At 35.2% G+C, this 20,122-nt stretch overlaps 3 protein-coding genes across 3 annotated transcripts; 1 reads left to right on the top strand and 2 right to left on the bottom strand.

The window, feature by feature from the left end:
• Window positions 1-1,141: 1,141 nt before the first annotated feature.
• On the bottom strand, window positions 1,142-3,122 carry LOC140974369 (F-box protein At1g47056-like). Its single transcript, XM_073437764.1, has one exon. It carries the CDS (start codon window positions 2,996-2,998, stop codon window positions 1,367-1,369), a length of 1,632 nt encoding a protein of 543 aa, XP_073293865.1. The 5' UTR covers window positions 2,999-3,122; the 3' UTR covers window positions 1,142-1,366.
• A 9,149-nt stretch (window positions 3,123-12,271) lies between these two features.
• On the top strand, window positions 12,272-14,165 carry LOC140974368 (cyclin-D3-2-like). Its single transcript, XM_073437763.1, has 4 exons — window positions 12,272-12,982; window positions 13,085-13,286; window positions 13,452-13,582; window positions 13,679-14,165. The coding sequence occupies exons 1-4, from the start codon at window positions 12,482-12,484 to the stop codon at window positions 13,940-13,942; spliced, it is 1,098 nt and encodes a 365-aa protein (XP_073293864.1). The 5' UTR covers window positions 12,272-12,481; the 3' UTR covers window positions 13,943-14,165.
• Window positions 14,166-15,649: 1,484 nt separating this feature from the next.
• Window positions 15,650-18,970, bottom strand: LOC140974367 (probable LRR receptor-like serine/threonine-protein kinase At4g37250). The gene is made up of 2 exons (XM_073437762.1): window positions 17,013-18,970; window positions 15,650-16,387 (listed from the first exon to the last, which is right to left on the bottom strand). The coding sequence occupies exons 1-2, from the start codon at window positions 18,697-18,699 to the stop codon at window positions 15,687-15,689; spliced, it is 2,388 nt and encodes a 795-aa protein (XP_073293863.1). The 5' UTR covers window positions 18,700-18,970; the 3' UTR covers window positions 15,650-15,686.
• Window positions 18,971-20,122: the final 1,152 nt, after the last annotated feature.

The following is a 20,122-nucleotide window of genomic DNA, read 5'->3' as shown; positions in this document are numbered from 1 at the left end:
CGATTACTTTGTACCCAACAATCTTTCTCCCAATAATTACACTGCTTGTAATAAATAAGAATCAAACCCATGATCTTGGCTCTAATATCAATTGTAGGACCGAACGCTTTCTGTTTTACTAAAAATTATACATGTGATAACGGTACAACTCAAATCTTTTAAAATGTTCAGCAACACAAAAATCAAATTTTGATGGCTCTACTCACTAATGACAATTATTTCACCTAGCAATATATATTTTAATTTATTTTAATTTTAACTTATGCATCACTAAAAATATTATTTTAAAGTATTTGTCCAAACGATCCATATTCAGATATAAATTTTTGTTTTGCGATACACTTGCATCTGGAGGGTCGCACCACGGCCGCCCCTTGACTCATGTCAAAAGTCAACTCAGTTGTCTTTCATATTTATCTTTTAGATAAAAATAATAATTATTATTTTAATCTTATCCAACTAGAACTATGGTCCCCCGATATTAAATTTACAAACATAATGGTGTGTGCATTGATTAATACGGTGTTGATTGACTATTGAGTTGAAACATATATATAGAAATAAACCGCCATTTGATTCGAGAAAATATTCTTGATAAATTTATCAAGACTGCACATATATCTTCTTCTTTTAAAAAAAAATGCAAATAATTCTTAGAAATATAAAGATTAAATGTAGATATTTGAAATCTTAGAATTTGGATTTTCTTTGTGTTTTTATCTTCTAGTTAAATAAGATATCAGTCTATCTCACCTGATATATGTGACATCCAAGCTTTCTCACGCCGAAATTGAATTTAAAGCAAAAGTAGACATATATGTGACCAAATTTAAATATTTCACATTTGTAATTCAAGCCCAGTAAGTAGAAATATTTGTCTACTTTTAAATTAAATTTCGATACGATATATTTTTTCCCCAAAATTATGAACTATGGCTCCACAGTGTCAAAAACCCCATGGTGAAGGAGCTAGCAAGAGGACATCGTGATATATTTCACCAAAATTATTAACACTTTAAATTTATCGTAGTACGGATATAGAACAGACACAGGGAAAAAAATCTATATATGAAGTTCGTGGAAGTGAAAACAAACTGAAAATAAACAAAATAAGATTGGTTCTAATAACTGAACAGCAGGAGAACTCGAGAAAGTATATACTATGTGATAAAAGCTCAAATAGTCAACAGGAAGAGGGGTCTAAATTTGTACAAATTTGAGCAGCAAATAGCACAATGACACCGAAGTAACCAACAACAGAAGTTCAAGCCAAAGTTGTAGCCAAACTATGTTTCAAGTACATGAAAAAACAGCTCACATTGAACAAGAATTCACCATTTTAATTCTTATCCAGTTCATTAATAAGCTATAAATTTGAACTGCTATTACCAATTGATAACCTCCGAAAAGCACAAGCAACGAGAGTCCTTCCGGCAAGAAGGCTAAACCTAGACTTACTGGATGATCTACCTCCGTTACTCGTTGATGGAACATCAACATCTGCTGGAGCAACATTTGCACCAACACCAGTTATTGTTCCATTGAATATTGATGGGAACTCTACCCCGTCATCATGGGCTCCTCCACCACTAGTACTCACCTCCATGGCCTCAGGTTCGATCTCATCGACATCCAAATTCACAGCCAGAGATACCCTTCTGGCCCTCAGCCAGTCTGCAACTTCACTCGTTACTCCCTTACACTTCTTCACTTTCATCTTCACCAAATTGGGACACCCAAAAGCGAACGCCTCAATCCCTGTATCTGTCACACGACAACCCTTTATGCAAAGCTTCTTCAATGCCATACATCTGACTGCAATACACGATATCTCGGGATCGCCTATTGTTTCACTTCCACAAAGGGCCAATCTTTCCAACTTTTGACAATTTGAAGCCATAGCCATCAAACTCACGGAACTCGGGTTCACCCCAATAAGAACCAGTTCCACAAGATTCACACAATTCTTGGCAATCGAAATCAGACCCTCATCGCCTATCCTGTTCGTCCTCCACCCATCTATATGTAGCTTCCTCAAAAGCTTACAAGTCTCGGCAATTGCCGAAATCCCATCATTCGAGCAGTCAGGAGCCTTTACCAGGTGCAAGATCTCCAAATCCGGGCATTTCGAAATAGCCATTAGCCCCACATCACTCACTTGCAGCCTCTCCAAATGTATCTCAGCCAAACAATTCTTCTTCCTAGTAATATTTTCCAGTAGCATATCCCAATCACCCAAACACCTCAAAATCTTCAAAGTTTTCAAATTTTTGGATCCAATCATCAATGACCCAAAACACTGGCCGTTGTAAAGCTCCTTGAGAGTAATTGACTTCAGCGACGATGCTGCAACCCCTGGTCCAATCATCTCAGCAGTATATAAATCATTAGTTCCCCGCAAACGTTTAACGGAAAGTTCCTCGAGCGAATATGAATTATCCAACAGAGCGTTCATGCCTTTGGCTCCAAACATACACGATCCGCATGAAAATTTACGCAAATATTTACAATTTTGTGCTAAAGCCAACATTCCCTGATCAGAGATCTCACGGCAGCCGCGGAGCTTGAGGCGGGTGAGTTTGCGGCATCGGAGGGAAATCAATGTCAACGAATCGTCGTTTATGCTAACGGACTTGCGGTCGCAGCGGAGGGCAAGCTTAGTGACCGAATCAAACCGGGCGAATATCACGGGGAGGAGAGTAGAAACCTCGTTTGAGGCGTTAAGAGCAAGGCGGCTGCGGCTCTGTCCTTCAACGGCGAGCCAGCGGCAGCAGACCATGGAGCAACGCTTCCTGTCGCCGGAGCTCAAAGACTGGAAGATTAGAGCTAAGCATTCATCGGGAATCTCGGACGAGTAATCGTGTCGTTGATCTACAGAGACGCCCACCGCAGGCCGAGGATTCGAGTCATCGGAGCAGGACTCTAGGGTAAAGTTAGGATGAAGGAAATGATTCGAACTCTCAGGCGAATAGTCTTGGATGGAGGCGCTTTGGCCCATTTCAGGTTATTTGACGACGGCGAGAGGAAAAAACGCGCCGCCGAGGTGAAAGGGATTTTGGTGGTCGGATTGAGTTGAGATTTGGGAGATGAGGTGAATATAAATGTGTGGTATTAAAAAATTTGGCCCGTCAAAGGGGTAGTTATAAAATTATAATGGAACCTTTTTAAATTTTTTAAAAAATAATATTATTAATTAATTTATAATCGAAATACAAATATTTGAAATCACACTCTTTATTAATTTAAACAAAGATAATATAATCTGAATAATACTTTTTAATGTATCAAAATGTTTCAAGAGTTGCGTAATTATTATAAGTTTTGGGAAATGTAATTTAGGATTTGACAAAGTATAAATCATAGAAAAGCAAAATGATTACTTATTTGTCCAATGCCAATGCATCCTTTATCCAGAATTTGGTGCTTTAATGCTTAGGATTCCAGTACCCCATTTCGATGTTGTCCAAGTGTCCACAAAGCCAAGTTTAATAATTTAGCCCCAATAAATTTTGTCAAATTATCATATATTTCAAAGACTTTGAATTTGAATAATAATAATAATAATAAAATAATGTTATATCACCAAATAATATGGATTAAACCCCTAAAGAAAATTGTAGATGTATTCACTACAAGAAAAACGGGACTATTTTTTACGAACTGTATTGTGTATTTGTATAGTTGGCCTTTTTGTGGGGACTTTTTTAAAAAGTTGGTTAATTTTTTTTTATCATATTACGATCACTTGTACGCAAATTATTTGTGATTCTATTATTGTTCACAGTTTTATATTAAAAAAGACTGTAAAACTTTAAAAATCATTATACACAAAAACCAATCGCAGTATGACACTAATATATATATGTGAACGACTAGATTATGGGCCCATACATGAACGGGCTCAAAATGGGAAAATTGTTGGGCCCCTTTTAGCGGCTTTACAATAACAAGTCTGAGTGTAGATTGAATAATTGGCATCTCTTGTAACGGAATTGGACTTTTTATGCATTGAATTTTGCTAGTAAACTTTTCTCGGTTTTTCTATATTTGTGAACATAAAAAAAAAAGCATAAATAGCATCAGATTTCATATCTCCTTTTATCAAAATGATTCCTGCTTCCATAATGTTTTTAAGGTGAGGGATATAGTTTATTACAATTTGTTCTGGAAACTGAGACCTCGTCTCGATTTTTTTGGGATCTTGGTGTCAAATAGACTATAAGTCATTTTTGTTTGAAAAAGAATGAAAATCGAGTCAAAGGAACAAAATGCAAGTTCGCTCAAATGGGCATCCTATATATGATCCGGACAAGTTTTTTAACGAACTTATTTGATTTTTTTAAAAAAATTATTCATTATTTTCAAAAAATGTACACTACTATGCATATGATAATTTTTCAGCACTGAGTGGATCATATAAACACATAGTATCGGATGTTGAAAAATGGAGTCACTCGTATATCAAAATCATGCCCATCATATGCATCCAATGTCTGCGTGTAATATTTGTCTATGTTATAACTTTTTATAAAACAGTAAAAAACAATCTTACAATTTGTATCAGTGTCAATAACACGTGCTTGATTCTTATTGATTTCAATAAGTATAATTATTAAGATAGTGATTGTTGTGATGCAGTAATCGACATTGTCATTAGAACAATCAAAACATGACACCTTGAATTGCCGTAAAGTTTTTAAAAAATTGAATCGAATTATCACCAACAAATATAATTTTGAATGAAGCATAAGACCCTCGATCCTAAATGTAGTAATAAAAAAAATCCCGAGATGAGAGTTGACTATATATATAACTTCCATCCATCGCCATGGAGTCATGTAGATCACCTAACCGGGGAAAAAACAACGTTGTTTCGAGTAAACACCGGTGTCTGTAACTGGTAATTGTGAGTAAATTAAAAGTTATCGGGCACAGATTTTGACCTTAATTTAAAATGGATCGAGTGATTTTGAATGGCTCAAATTGAATTTACAAGGCCTTCTTTTTCAGAGTGTTTGGGTATGCAAAGCATTGATTGAATGAAGCAAACATGTCTGAACTGAAAAGGACTTGTAATCCTCCAAAGACGAAAGGTCCTCAGACGAAGGATCGTATTATTGGGGCTACAGGATAGCAACTTTTGAGCACTGCTAACTAAAGTCGCGTTTGTTATTTGTTCGCATCAGCTTTCAAAAACAAAAGCGAAATCATCCACTTTGTTTCTTTACATATTATATCAATATTACACTGGAACCTGGATCACTAGCTGTGATTGACGATATCTTACCCACAATTGGTCCCCGGTGATAAAATCATATTTTAAAAAAAATTGGTAGAGATATAGTTCACATAAATTTTTATATCTGGGGAGATAAATGAAATTCAACCTGCATCGCTTGTGGTCCCGCAAATACTCCATGTATCTCGTAGAAAGAGCCACTAGGAAAGGATGTTGAAGACGTTAATAAAAGTAGCTATAGGTATATATATATAGCATTGTGAATGGTTCAGATACATCTTTCTGTTATCACCACAACCTGCATGACTACACCCGATTGAATATAGAACGATCCCCTAGGAAATTACCCTGGAACATGTTTTCTTTATTTATCAAGTAGATTTTACGGGCGGTTTAAATTTTTTGGCAAATCGTTTCATATGGGTAGTTTAAAATGTTAGATTTTCCATCGACAACAGCTAGCCTGCATGCAAACCCCATTTGACAACAGAAGATATGACAGGTACTTTTTCGTTCTTTTTTTATTTTGGCTTCTGCGACTATTTCAGTCTCTTTATTGCATGTCGTGCGTAGCACATTTATACACAAGTATTAACACTAACTCAAACTCCTCTCTCTCTCAAATTAACAATCTCATGAATTCCTTTGGTTGAGGCTTCGTTTCACAATATAAAGATTTTTGTGCTCGTATGTCTTTATCTTCACTTCCTGACGACACGTCGACACCTATTAAGTTGTATGTTTTTGATTGGCTCGAGTATGCCCGATGTATTATTCTTTCATGTTTCTACTTTAGTTTATGTTTATGTTGATTTGTCTAGGGATGTCAAGAATACTTGTATTTGAACATTTTGATCTATGAATTGATTTTTACGGGATTAAAAAAAAACTACAATTATCTAAACATATTATATTATGGAGAAAATTCATAATTGTAACAACTTATTATGAAGTTGAATTGAAAGAAATCTGTTGGGAATGAAAATGAGTTTATAGGGCTGAATACACACTTTAAAATATTTTATTTCAAAAAGAGCAATAATAGTTTGTTCTTGAAATGTTCAAAAAAGAAACGAACATTGATAAATTATATCGAGTTTGATTCTAAACCGAGTGGAAGAAACTCAACATAACCCCAAAAAACGAGCAAATATTTGGAAATAATTTAAAAAGAATGCAAGTTGAATGCATAAAAACAGTTTGATTGAAAATTTTTATCAAACATTTTGGTGTTTGAAAGAAGACATAGAATGCTTCAACAATATCTGTTAAAACAGTAACGATAATTAAATACGATAAAATAAAAATGAACAAATTTGTTTATGGATGTTTGAAGATTAACAACTTCTATGTTTTTTCACCATCTTAAGATCAGATCTGGACGTTGACTTTGGAAGAGGATTTGTAGCTCATTGTGTAATATTCGTAACACATATTGAATCATTATATTTTGAAAATTGAGCTAAAAGATATGTCAAAATACCATAGCTGCTCACTTCAAGCCTGATGTTATATTTGTGTCATCTAGTTTGAACTTGATCAGGCCTCTGGTTAAGCACAGATAACATCCGAATTCGTCAAGCTGCCCTGAAATATGACTTGTAGCAATTTGAGGTTTTTTATTTAATTGTTTGACGACTGAGATTCTTTGGATCAATGTGCTATAACAAGTTCAGTTCGCTAAATTTCTAGCTTGACTAAATTTGAGTTTCATCTTCTCAAAACTTCCAAATTGACTTATAGCAAATACACACTTAATGAAATATACTAGCAACACAATAACAAGTTTTTATTATTATTTGTTAGGATCAAGCGCTTATTACTAGATAAAAAGTTATAGCTGTTAGCCTAGACGCAACTTTATTTCCATATACTCCGCACAGAGTGCACCTACTTGGGTGCTAATAGGTCGGGCCGTTAGGTCCATTAGTCCGGAGAGGTGTATGTGTATCTGCTGGTGTTGTCTCATATCCCTTAGATATCAGTCTTATCCTTTCCCTATTGTCGGTCATGTCCTCAGCAGAGATAGTATTACTCGTTAAGATCCGATGTTACTCTTTTACGGCTCACTTAGCCAACCATATCAAGTGGTGCAACGTCGTGATCAGCAGTATGACGCATGAGAACTTCACAGGAGGTCACTCATCCCAGTAATACTCTCACTCATGCACGCTTAACCCAACATTATTAAAATCAAGATTCCTAATAATTCTTAATCTAACAAAATAATAATTTAAACATATTAGTTTAAGTTAATTTTATTTGAGTCGAGTCGCAAGTTTTTGTAATTAATGCAAAATATTATTAGCAAAATAAAAATAAATAAATTTATATTAAGTGACGGAAAATTTAAAATTTCATTCAGAAAATTAAATAATTATTTATGCATATTAATGTAGGTGTTTCAAGTAGATAATTGCGAGGATGTCGATATCAGAATCCTGAATATTTATTAAAGAAATTTAAAAATTAAAATGAAAGCGAAGGTTCAAGTTTTAAATCAATGGCAGTATGACGATATATATATTGCCCAAGAAAAAAGTATCAGTGTTTTCTGCAACAATATGTACACCCAGTATAATAATAAATGTGGGCTGCTTTACAGTATTATCATACAATATAATATAATTGTTATTAGTTATATATTCAGGATAGGACTAAAATATTCTTTATTATTATGGACTCAGAATCGTTCCGTTAAAACGTGATAATTCAGTTGTCACACAATTATATTTATAGAATTTTTTTACATCTTGTCATCTCTAGTGGCAAACACTTCTTTCATAAAATATGATATAGAGTTGTGTTTTTTTTTTAGTACAAAAAGGGGAGACGATCGAACTTATGACCTAATATTACACGGGTTAGACCTCTACCATTGTGATACTAGTCCGGTCTCGACATAGAGTTGTGTTATACCATGCAATATTTTTTAAAGTTTGTTATACTTAGTTTTACTGAATTATCAAAATTATTCCATGAACTTCCATTATTCATAAGAAAAAATGTATTATATTTGTTTCTTTTGTGATTTTGGTGTTTTATATTATTAAATTCCAGTCTTGGTTCCCTATTTTATCAATTTAGTAAATTTTTCGACGTTGCACTGATATGACATCAATGAGACGCTGACGTATATAATGACATATATCAGTACTTGTGAAGAAAATTGATTAAAATTATCAAAAATTAGCTTAATACTGAAATTTAACAGCATAAATGATTAAAATCGCAAAAGAGAATAAAATATATGACAAAAATACAAATTTCCATATTTATGATATTTATTTTGCACATAAAATGTGTATATATCATAAACAATTTCTATAGAACCCCACATGGCATAACAAAGACATCAATTGAACACAATTAATTCCTACATTGCAATAATTAATTAGAGATTACGATTTTATGCTGTAGTCTACCCTATTTTTTTTTTTTTTTTTTTTGCATGCGGACATTAATTTTCCATCATATACAATATTCTTGGACAGCTAATTGTTTACGTATCATACAGCCAATCAGACGTACAATTAAGTAACCCTTCGTGCAAAACTTTATGATAATTTTCATTAATTTGATAGGGCTGGCCTATGCACAATAATTAGCACTTATTTTCCATCATTTTATTTGGTGAAGAGAGAAATGAGGCCATCGAGATAACTGAAATTTTTAAAATATTATTTATAATTTTTATTCAAAAATATAAATTTTACAAAGTGAAATTTATTCGTCTAGAAACCAAGTGCTTGAATATTAATTTGAAAAAATTATAATTTTAATAATGTAAGTTGACATGTACGTTCTATATTCTATGTAACTTGTCCAAAGTTTGTTTTCATCTACTAACTTGATATTTTTTTCTTTTTTCGCTCAAAACCACTAAATTCAAGAATATTTTTTATTTAGAACTGAAGTTCTATTTCGTAGCTTATGTGACGAAAATAAATACTATATTATATAAATTAAAATCCAAAAAACAAAAATAAAAGAAAAAGAAAAAGAAAATATTTTTTCCTCTCATTTTAAAATAACGAGTAGTGTTTGGCTTTAGTTTTTCCTTCATTTTTCTTAAATTTATTTTAATATATATAACATATGATTTATTTTAATCACATAAGCCCTGTAGAAAAATATAGTTGTCAAATAAGTAATACTCATTAGATTTAATAATTTCGGGGTAAAACAAAAAACAAAAAAAATTAGTTATTGGATGAAAATCAAACTTAGATAAATTACAAGTTTGAAACTAAAAACAGATATAACTAAAACCCTAATTCTCTCCATTAAATTAATTTGTAATTTTGTACACTATATTAAGCCGACAGATCAGCCAGACATGCCTGTGTTAAATTAGCCATAAGTTTAGGTGAAGCCCTTGATTCTAGAGACATCAATAGGGACAATAGCCTCGAGTGTTGAGTTCATTATTGTAGATATAGAATTTAACGGCTGTTAGATGGAGGCTTTAAGGGTAAAAACTATGGTTTTTAATTCGACGTTAAATCTCACTTTTATTATTATTTATTTCTAGCTTTTACTCGTCCAAATATATAAATATTTATATTATTGGTTTAATATGTACTATCACTTTCTTCAAATAAATATTCACTTTATTTTTCCCAAAGAATATAAATTTCACAACACAAAATGTACAACTCTTCAACTTGAATCTTCCATGTACGTTAAATATTTTATCAACCCTCTTGAATATTTAATCCATAAAATACAAATTAAAATTCATGGAAACCATTTTGTGAGTTGTCACCTTTTAAAGACATTGCAATAATCGAGAGCATAAATCCCTCCGTGGAACATACGTTTCGTCTTTTAGTTCCACATGGGATTTAATTCCTTTATTATTATTTTTTTTGGAATTTAATTTTTAGTTATATTATTTTATTTTAGTAATTTCTCGAATTATTTGATTAGTATATTACGGTCAAATTCGAGTGCAGTTTGACTGCGGAATGTTAACGGCATTAAGCAATAAGCACGCTTCTCATTCAAATCTGATTATATATAAACCAGAGGAGCGAGAATCTCCTATCAGTATTTTAGCTTTTGACTCGTTTGTTCAAGTATCAAAATTTAATTCTACTAATTTAGATTGAATTTTAAAATCTAAAAATAGTAGGAAAATATAAAAAAAAATGGAAATTTTATATTTTGTAAGACCGAACGTTTGTCGTTTTATCAAAATTTATAGTTGCTGATAATGATGCAACAATTTAAACGCTTTTTATGAATATTTTGGTAACTATTAATTTTTAACTGTATATGAATAAAACACATAGTGGCTTTTTTTTGAAGATAAATCCTTGTATATATCTGGAGTCTAAAGATTTTGAATTAAGTTCCTATAATTCTAAAAATTAAAGCTTTATTATTTTTCCCAAGTTGAAATTAGCAGCTAACTTAGTTGCATTTTAATAATCATAATTAATAATGAGACATGATAATTGATTCCAAGTTGTAGATTTGGCTCAATGTCAATGCTTAGACAACATAAGTTGGATCTAGTTGTCATGATATAATTGAATTTGATAACTAATACAGCAAACCTAAACTAAATGACTAGCTTATCAAATATATGTATGTATATGCGTATACATTTCAAGAAGTTGATTTTATCTTTTTTGTTCTTAAAAATAATTGTATTTTAGACCCGATTTCCAGATTAATGGATATTTTTGGCATATAAATTCTACAAAAATGTGTTTTAAATATGACATTTGTCTTGTTCCACATGTGATACTAAGAGTGCACACGAGTTGAGTTGAGTTAGATTCGTGAAAATAACAAGTTACTCAGATTGCTAAACATGGTTAAACCCAATTCATGGTTTAAGCTTAGTGAGAGCCTAACCCAGCTTAGGGTGCAGAATTAGCGGAAGCCGATTCTTCCATTATGTACTTTGAATCCACTTTGGGACAAGTCGGACTGGTCCATGAAATTGTGTGGAAGAAGTGAAAATTGTGAAGGTGGAAGGCTCGTTCAAGAGGGGAAAAGATTGCCCCTTATGGTCGATTCTCTAATATTCTTGGGATTAAGCTAAAGGGTATGTCAAGAAGAAATGGGAAAATGAAAAGTAAATTAAGATATTGCTGATAAAAACATGAAAACAAAGGTCGTCGTGGATGTTTTTGGAGGAGGAGCTCGCCCCCGAGGAGGAGGGGCAAGCTCATAGCTCGGGCGAGCCACATGCAAGAAAGATAGGAAGAAACTGTTGAATTTCATGAGTAGGCGAGCCTTGGATGAATGTGTGGTCCTCTATCACATGAATATGGTTCCTCACCTCATACTTGTGGTCATCATATTTTTTCCTGTAATATTGGGGGTGCGAAATTCATTATTAAATTCAATATATTGCTTTTAGCCGCGTCCTCAGTTACAACCATATATATTCAGTCTCTAACTTAAACGTTAGAGAGGTTACGTTGGGACACCCTCCTGACCCTCTTATAACATTTTGATCATGATTTGGAAATACGAACCCAAGTCAATTTCGGATCTTAGAAAAGAACTGTCTTATTTTAGTATCAGCCAAGATCGTGCTCTAAAATATTTATAGCATGATAGAGTTCGAACTCAACCTCAGACTTGAAAAATTTTAGGTTCTTTTATTTTAAGGTTTGAATTTTGTATTTATATCGACAAAAATATCCTTAATTTATTTATCATTTAGAGAAATCAATATATACAGTTACTTGAGTAGTTCGAGTAGAAACAATTAAAACACGAACTCGCCTCAAGTTTAGTGAAATCAAGCTCGAGTTGAGTTTTGGTTGAATCGCTATTAATAGTTTGACTCGTATACACCTCTAATTTATACTATGTTCAAATAATAAAATAGAGGACATTTTTTTTGTGAAAAATGATACTAAAAAATATAAATATGAATTACACCATATGACCCTGTGTTGCAAGCTATTAAATTTATTTTTATTTTTTGAAAAAATCTTGGAAAAGATGAAAACAAAAAGCCAAAAAATAAAAAATGAAAAAGAGGAAAAAGGACAGGTGTGGAGAGTCGCACAGATTAAAAAACCCTCACTCCATAACAGCTCTCTCTCTACTCCTCTCCCCCATCCTCTCTTTTCAGTGTCTAAGGGAGGAAAAAAGGGCAAAAAACAAGCAAACGAAGATATGACAAAGAGCTCAAGATTCAATCTTTCGTGCTTTCCTCTCTCATATATAAGATAATGAGCAGAGGCTCCTGTGTCTTCTTCTTAGAAGAAGATGGTTTCTCATTTTCAAGAACAAGAATCCCTTCTCCAAAATTCGATCTTTGATGCCCTTTACTGCGAGGAAGAGCGTTTTGATGAGGATTTGAGTGGTGGTTCTGGCTTCAGGGTGTCGGAAATCGATGATTTTAATGAGATTGGTGGAAAGCCCTTTGCTTTTCTTTGTGAGCGCGACCTTTTCTGGGAGGATGACGAGCTTCTGAGCCTGTTGTCTAAGGAGAAAGAACAAGCCCATTTGGGTTGCGATGCGATACACTCGGATGGGCGTTTGAAAATGGTGAGAAATGAGGCTGTTAAGTGGATGTTAAAGGGTACTGCGTGCTATGGATTCACGGCCATGACTTCTGTTTTTGCTGTGAACTACTTTGATAGATTCATTGCAAGCGTTTGCTTCCAGAAGGATAAGCCATGGATGAGTCAGTTGCTTGCTGTTGCCTGTCTTTCCATCGCGGCAAAGGTCGAAGAGACGCAAGTGCCTCTTCTCGTAGACTTTCAGGTGCGTTTCTTCATCACCATTTATACCATTGTTCGTTTGCAATATTTATGCTTATGTAAATGCCTCTAGCTGATTTTGGGCTTTTGCTTTTGTGTATCTAAGGTGGAAGAGTCTAAATATCTATTTGAGGCGAAGACTATTCAGAGAATGGAACTTTTGGTGCTTTCCACGCTCAAATGGAAGATGAATCCCGTGACTCCACTCTCATACATTGACCACATTGTTAGAAGAATGGGTTTGATTGGAAACCTGCATTGGGAGTTTTTGGGGAGGTGCCGGAGTCTCATTCTCTCTATCATAACAGGTATGATATAGGTTGTTTTGCTGTAAAGATTCGACCTCACAATTAGGAATCGAGATTTTAATCCGAGATCTGATGTGTATTGATCTGTAATTATGTCAATCTTATAGTGATTTTTTCATGGTTCAAATGACTTGACTTCTGATGCAATTGTACACATGAATGCAGATTGTAGGTTCATGCGCTATATTCCTTCGGTTATTGCTTCTGCCACAATGCTTAATGTTATTAGAGAGATTGAGCCTTGTAAAGTTTTGGAGTTACGTAATCAGTTCACTAGTTTGTTCAAAATGAACAAGGTTTGCTGACTTAATATGCTTTGGTGTTTAACATTGAGATCATGCCTCGGACCATACACCAAGATTAACATTCTTGATTGTGAATCATGTAAACAGGAAAAGTTGGACGAATGCCATGAACTTGTAAAGGAGATATTGAATGGTCATGTCCATAAACTTTGCCACAAACGCAAGCATGAGTCCATACCAAGCAGTCCAAGTGGTGTGGTTGACGCCTATTTTAGCTCTGATAGCTCTAATGATTTGTGGGCCGTTGCATCATCTGCTTCATCATCACCAAAGCCTCTGTTTAAGAGAAGCAGAGCTCAGGATCAGCACATGAGGCTGGCTTCACTAAGCAGTCCCTGTTGGCGTGGCTAACCATCTTCTCATTGAACTCTCATTTGTCACTCATCTGATATTAGCCATGGTACTTCATAATTACTTTTTTGCTATGTGTTCTATCATAAGTCAGTCCAATTATGCGACATTTCAACTATTTGTTATTGTAATTCTTGCCAATCCCATGTGACGGGTCGACTTATTAATTTAACAATTGCCTCTCGTCATCTCTTTGATTGGGGGATGGAGAGTAATTTTGAGATTTTTTTCTTGAGCAATATCATCATAGACTGAGTATATAATTCATTACAATAATGTACCTCTTTAGTTGATCAAGGATCAGAGACAGGGATGGGCGTCCCAAGTCTTTGGTTGTTTTCTCAGAGGAGGAAATTCTTGAATTAAAGAATGTTTTCCAATGTTGGACAGGTTGGCAATTGACTGTTTTTCTTCTTGACAAGTATCTCTGTTATAGCATGTGGAGCCACGTTTTTGAATACACGGAAAATTTGTTTTAAATCTTCTTCTATGTTTATTGTCTCATCTTGTGTTGTGTTCTATAAAAGATGATGTTTGCATGTGTTTAATACAGATAACACCTCTTGAACATTCAGTTGGTGTTGTGTAGGCCGTAAAATATAGAATAGCAAACAATTTTCACCGGTAAAAGATGTTTCGACCAGACTTAACTCGTTTAATCAGTCTTTTCTTGCTTGATTATGGCTCAATTTTAAGGAACAATCTAAAATGGGAGGTGACATTTTCTTGCTTGGTTTCTATCCAAGTGACAAAAATAGAATAATATATAATACGAAATGCTACATTTTCCCATAATTAGCTTTGTTTGATTCCATTTGGATTATAGGTTAGATGATTGGATTCTGTATATATGTGTGAAAGCTAAACTGTGGTCTCGCACATGATATAATCTCAGTGTTTGAGCTTCTATTGGCTCGAACGATGCTGCAGATTCGATTATTTTTCTTGGTTAGATCATAATATTGATTTATGGATATTGATTGTAAAAATAATCACGGTTTATTTTGTTGGATAGCACCGTATTGCTGCTATATTTTACAATACTCAAAATCTCATTCATTTGTCCTCCTTTCTTGACATGAATCTTTCATTTGCTATTTTATTCCTCTCACATGGGCGGGGCTTCTCCCACAACAGAGATATATGGTTATGTCACTCCGACTATAAGGACCATCATCTGCTATATTTTTCGATACTCCATATTTACACAATCGACTTCATAACCTACTTTGTGCTCCTTTACCTGGGTCACCGTATCTCGCTTGCCCACACCTAAGTTATGATCGTCTGGTCGGTATAAATGTCATTTATCTTAGTTTTTCTAACTTCATAAAAATACTAACATAAAAATTAATATTTTTTTCACGAGTGATCCAAATATAATATTCGTCTCACAAAATTGATATATTATACCATCTCACCGAAGTTTTTGTGTTCGCAATGAGCGTAAGCAATTATGGTTAATTTGATGTTAGCTACTATCTTATATATATATATATTACATCAAATGTCCTTATTCATTCTCATATTTAGGATCTAAGAACAAAATCGTAGAATATATATAAGCGTGGATGTTTAGATTCATCGTTACCAAAATACGTTGAATTCAACGAGCAATTAAGAGACATTTGTTGGATTAACTTAACTAATCAAGTCAGTATAACACACACACACACACACACANTCAGTAGAATATTCACAAATCACAGAAGAAACGAAAAGGGAAAAAAAATTGATATCATCATTACAATTGAGAATAAATGCATGATGAAGAAAATGAAAAATATGGGATCTTCTCAAGTGATTGGAGGACTTCTTTCATTGTTGGTCTTTTTTGTGGCACACAAGATATGCAACCATATCCTAGCTTTAGGAGTGCCAACAAGGCATCTGCGTTGCCCTCCACGTCAGCTCGAATAGCCACATCAGCCATCCTCAACACCTTCTCTTTGTCTTCTTCTGTTGATGTAAGTGTCCGGATCGCTAGTCCGTGTCCTGTTTCCTCGGATACGATGACTTTTCCGGTCAAAAGCTCGAGGAACACCACGCCGAAGGCGAACACATCCCATTTCGGATTGGGCTTGAGGCTTCGTAATGATTCGGGAGCATGATAAGGTGAGATTCCCATCACACTAGGGCTCGGGCTCGGAGTAGGCCCAGTAAAACAGTCCTGAAAGCTGTCCCGCGAGGCTGTGGATCTCTTGCTCCCAAAATTCCGGGCTGATCCACCAGCTAATTTGGAACTATTATCATCAGTTACCAGCCGTGCGAGCCCGAAATCTCCTATCTTAGGCTCCATGTTGTGGCCCAAAAGAATGTTACTGGGCTTTAAGTTTCCATGTACATGCTTCTTCTCGTGGATGTAACAAAGCCCACGGGCCACACCTTTTGCTATCTTGATCCGCATTTCCCAGGGCATATGGCAAGGGGGAAAGCCAGCTTTTCCTGAAAATAAAGACCCAAAAAGCTCATGTAGGTATCTAGAAAGATTCTATTTGTCTATCACCAGTCCCTTTCCATGCAGATTAAATATAAATTTTTCCTGGTGACAGTGGACTTAGCTGTCTTGCGCATGGGAATTAGATAACAAGCAACTGGCCGCAGGACGAAGGTTGACTTGGCAATACACACACACACACATGTACATTTCAGGTATACCTACTCCATCTCCATCGTTCTAAAGTTAGTCAAATCCGAGCCATCTTTATATAATTAGAAAAGCGAACTTAAAATATGAAAAAGTTATATAGATAACATATATGTTGACCCAGTATATTATATTTGAAAATCTCTACAAGTACAAGCTCCTGTGGAGCTTGATCCGGCGGAATTACAATTGAAGTATCCAAAATACGATAAAATTTAAAGTCTAAATTGTTTGCTGGCTGTGGCAAAAGTGGTGTGAATTTGATCCATTTTTCAAGGTTCAATCAATGCTAGCGTATTTATGTTCAACTCAAGTGGGACAATACCTATTAAAATCTCGCACTAATTACTACTTGTCCGTTTTCCTAAACTAATTCTTAAAATTTTATACTGTCGGAATATGTAAATTAAGTAGAGTACTTACTGTAACGCGCATTAGCCAGGCTGCCATTGGGAACGAAGTCGTAGATAATCAACTTCTCATCAGAACCCCAGTAGAACCCTCGAATCCTGATCAAATTCGGGTGCACCAATTTCGCGATCAGTCGGATCTGGTTCTCGAAATCACTGAACCGCTCCAATCCGTTTTCTCCAATCCGGCGGACGGCGAATGCGGTTTTGTCTTCGAGCACTGCTTTGTACATGATGCTGGACCCCGATGCGCCCAAAATGTAGGCCGAGGCTTTGAGCAGTGTCTCGAGCTCCAGTTCTTTTTCACCGTCAACTGTTACCAGAGATCCTTTTTTCTGTTCTTGGGGGCCGTGCATTTCGTGATTTCTTGGCGGGTTTTCAGATTCTTCGCTGTAGGAATTCGTGGTTACCGAGGATGTCTCTTCTTCATCTCCTGCGGATGGGTGTCTTTGTTTCTTTAAGCAAGTACATGTTCTCAGCCAGTTGTATTCTTCCGAGGATGATTCAGAGGACGTCCAGCCGAAGTCTTTTCGACTTTCTGTTTCCTTTTTGATGGTGATGTCCGGTTTCTTCTTTTTCTTCAGATTGTACACGTAAATGAAAATCGATGCCAGGATTAGAATCCCAGCTGCGTCTCCTATGACTATTCCCAAGATTGCTCCAGTTCTCAGCCTAGTTCTTTTGCCTCTAGGTGGAGATTCAGCATCTCCGCCACCTGGTGCGAAGGTTTCTGGGTCTGAGTCTATGGTTTTCGGAATGGCAGCAATCGCAGGAGGAGAGTCTGGTGCAGAAGAAACATTAGGCTGTGTGGCTGCGGAGGATGGAATTGAACATAGATTGTTTAGTGGCTTCCCGCATAACCCCGTGTTGCCAGAGTATGAATTTATAGCTTGGTTAACGAAAAGATTGGAATCTGGGATCGGGCCTGTCAAATTATTGAACGAAAGATCTATGGTGGCATTTATGGGGATTTGGCTCCCAAACTCCGGCGGGATTTCGCCGGAGAGTCTGTTGAAGGAAACGTTAAAATACGCAATTCTAGTCCCGCCAAAATCTGGGGGCAATGATCCGTTTATCAGATTGAAAGACAAATCTAATATACGAACCGAATCAAATCCACCAGGAATTGAACCAACAAAATAATTGTTCTTCAAAGAAACAACTGTTAAATTCGTAAGAGCTATCAAATTTCGCGGCAGGCTCCCCGCGAAAGCATTGTAGTAAAGATTAAGAACCTGGAGATTCTTCAACGTCCCCACTAGCTCAGGAAACTCACCGGTGATCATGTTGTTCGAAACATCCAGAATTTGAAGCTCGAAAGCGCCAAACAGAGATTCAGGAATGGAACCATTAATGGAATTGCTCGAGAGATTAAGGTATCTGAGATTCTCGATCATTCCAAGAGACGACGAGATCGATCCCAGAAGCCCGCAACTCGGGAGTGACAATCCCGTCACCCGAAGATAAGCTTCCTCCGAGCCCCAAGTCCCGCAATCGATCCCATTCCATGAACATGGAGTCTCATCAAATTCATTCCAGTTCCGCAGAACTCCGAAAGGATCACTCAAAATACCGTACTTGAACGACAACAAAAGCAACCCGTCAGCGTTCAGCCCGAAACATCCAGCCCGAAGCAGCATAATAAAAGCAAGATTTCTCCACCGCCATAAATGGAGGATATCGAAATTTGGAGAGCTCATGATTATGCACCACAATCACCCCGCATGTCACATCTTTTTCCCCCTCCAGAAACAAGAGAAAACCACAGGTAAATCGAGACAAGAACGGAGATTTTCAGATAAAATCCAACGAAATAAACTGGTATTTAAGGTAGAGAAAGGGCAATGTGAGGAGGACGTAAGTGTGAAAGAAGATGCAAATGCAATATATTGAAGGAAGAGTAACAGCTCACCACTTTTCTTACGAAAAATGCTCTGTTCTGACCTTGGCGTAGTATATATTAATGAAGGTGATGCTGCTTCAAGAAAATATTAATTGATATGACACTCATTTCTTTATATNTGAGTGTAGAATAATTTAAAATTGAGCTCGATTAGATTTGTATGGTGATAAGCTCTTCCAATATCCATCTCTTTTATTCTTATTAAAATAATAAAAAATTATTCAAAAGAAAAACGAGATAGTCTCTTTTCGGACCTACATTTATTCAAGAATTTGGCAAAATAACTTTGTGTCACATCCCGCGTATGATACAATTAAGTTGAGGATATGTTACATTTAAAGTAACATTGTTTCAAATGCTTAATTGGACAACTTGTATTAAAATATCAAGAAAATGTTACTGTAAACATGATATAAACTGAATTGGACAACTATATATGGATTTATATAGCAACTGATATGAACATGTATTATAGGAATCCATTATTTAAAACATATATCTTCGACCCAAGAGAGATCCGAGTATCCTAGTTGGTAGCAATTCAAGATAAATAAAATTATAGAAGCCAATTAACTATCGTGAGTGAGCTGATGGGACAATTTCATTTTTAATAATTACCCAATAGATATTGTCATTTCTTTCTTTATCCACTCAACTTTCAAATTATTGTAGTGGTGTCCACATATTTATTTTCGTTTAGTCACCTCATGCCTGAGAATTGTTTCTAAACCTCGGCCACCCATTTAAAACACAGGAGACCATTTTTCCCCCCGTGAGCTTTATCTGAACACTGGAAAGTTTATAGAACATAGGAGACCGTTTGTATAAAAACCTTCCCCCAAGCATTTGGGTGGATCCTGTTATTTGAAAACACTGGAAAGTTTATATTGAAGTTCAGTTAAGTAAAAATATTTTGGGTTTTCACTGTTTTTTAGAGCTGAGGAAAGATCAGTGTGTTATTATTAAGTTTCAACCATAAAATTTCATCTCAAACTCGAGATTTTTTATTCGGGTGAACTATAAGTAATTGGTAGTTTTTACTAAATTTGGTTCTAATTTTTCTTGTATCGAGAGGTCATATATGGGGGTGATGAGAAAAGAGACAACAAGATATAAAGAAAACAAAGGTGTGTTTCATGATAAAATCCAAAACAGTGGCAAGTGAACAAAAGTACAAAACTCTTATAAAAGAATTGAAACATCATAAATAATATTGTGTG

The sequence above is a fragment of the Primulina huaijiensis genome, chromosome 3, assembly GCF_012295235.1.
Source record: "Primulina huaijiensis isolate GDHJ02 chromosome 3, ASM1229523v2, whole genome shotgun sequence".
Classification (NCBI taxonomy): domain Eukaryota; kingdom Viridiplantae; phylum Streptophyta; class Magnoliopsida; order Lamiales; family Gesneriaceae; genus Primulina; species Primulina huaijiensis.
This window is presented reverse-complemented; position numbering and strand designations above follow the sequence as displayed.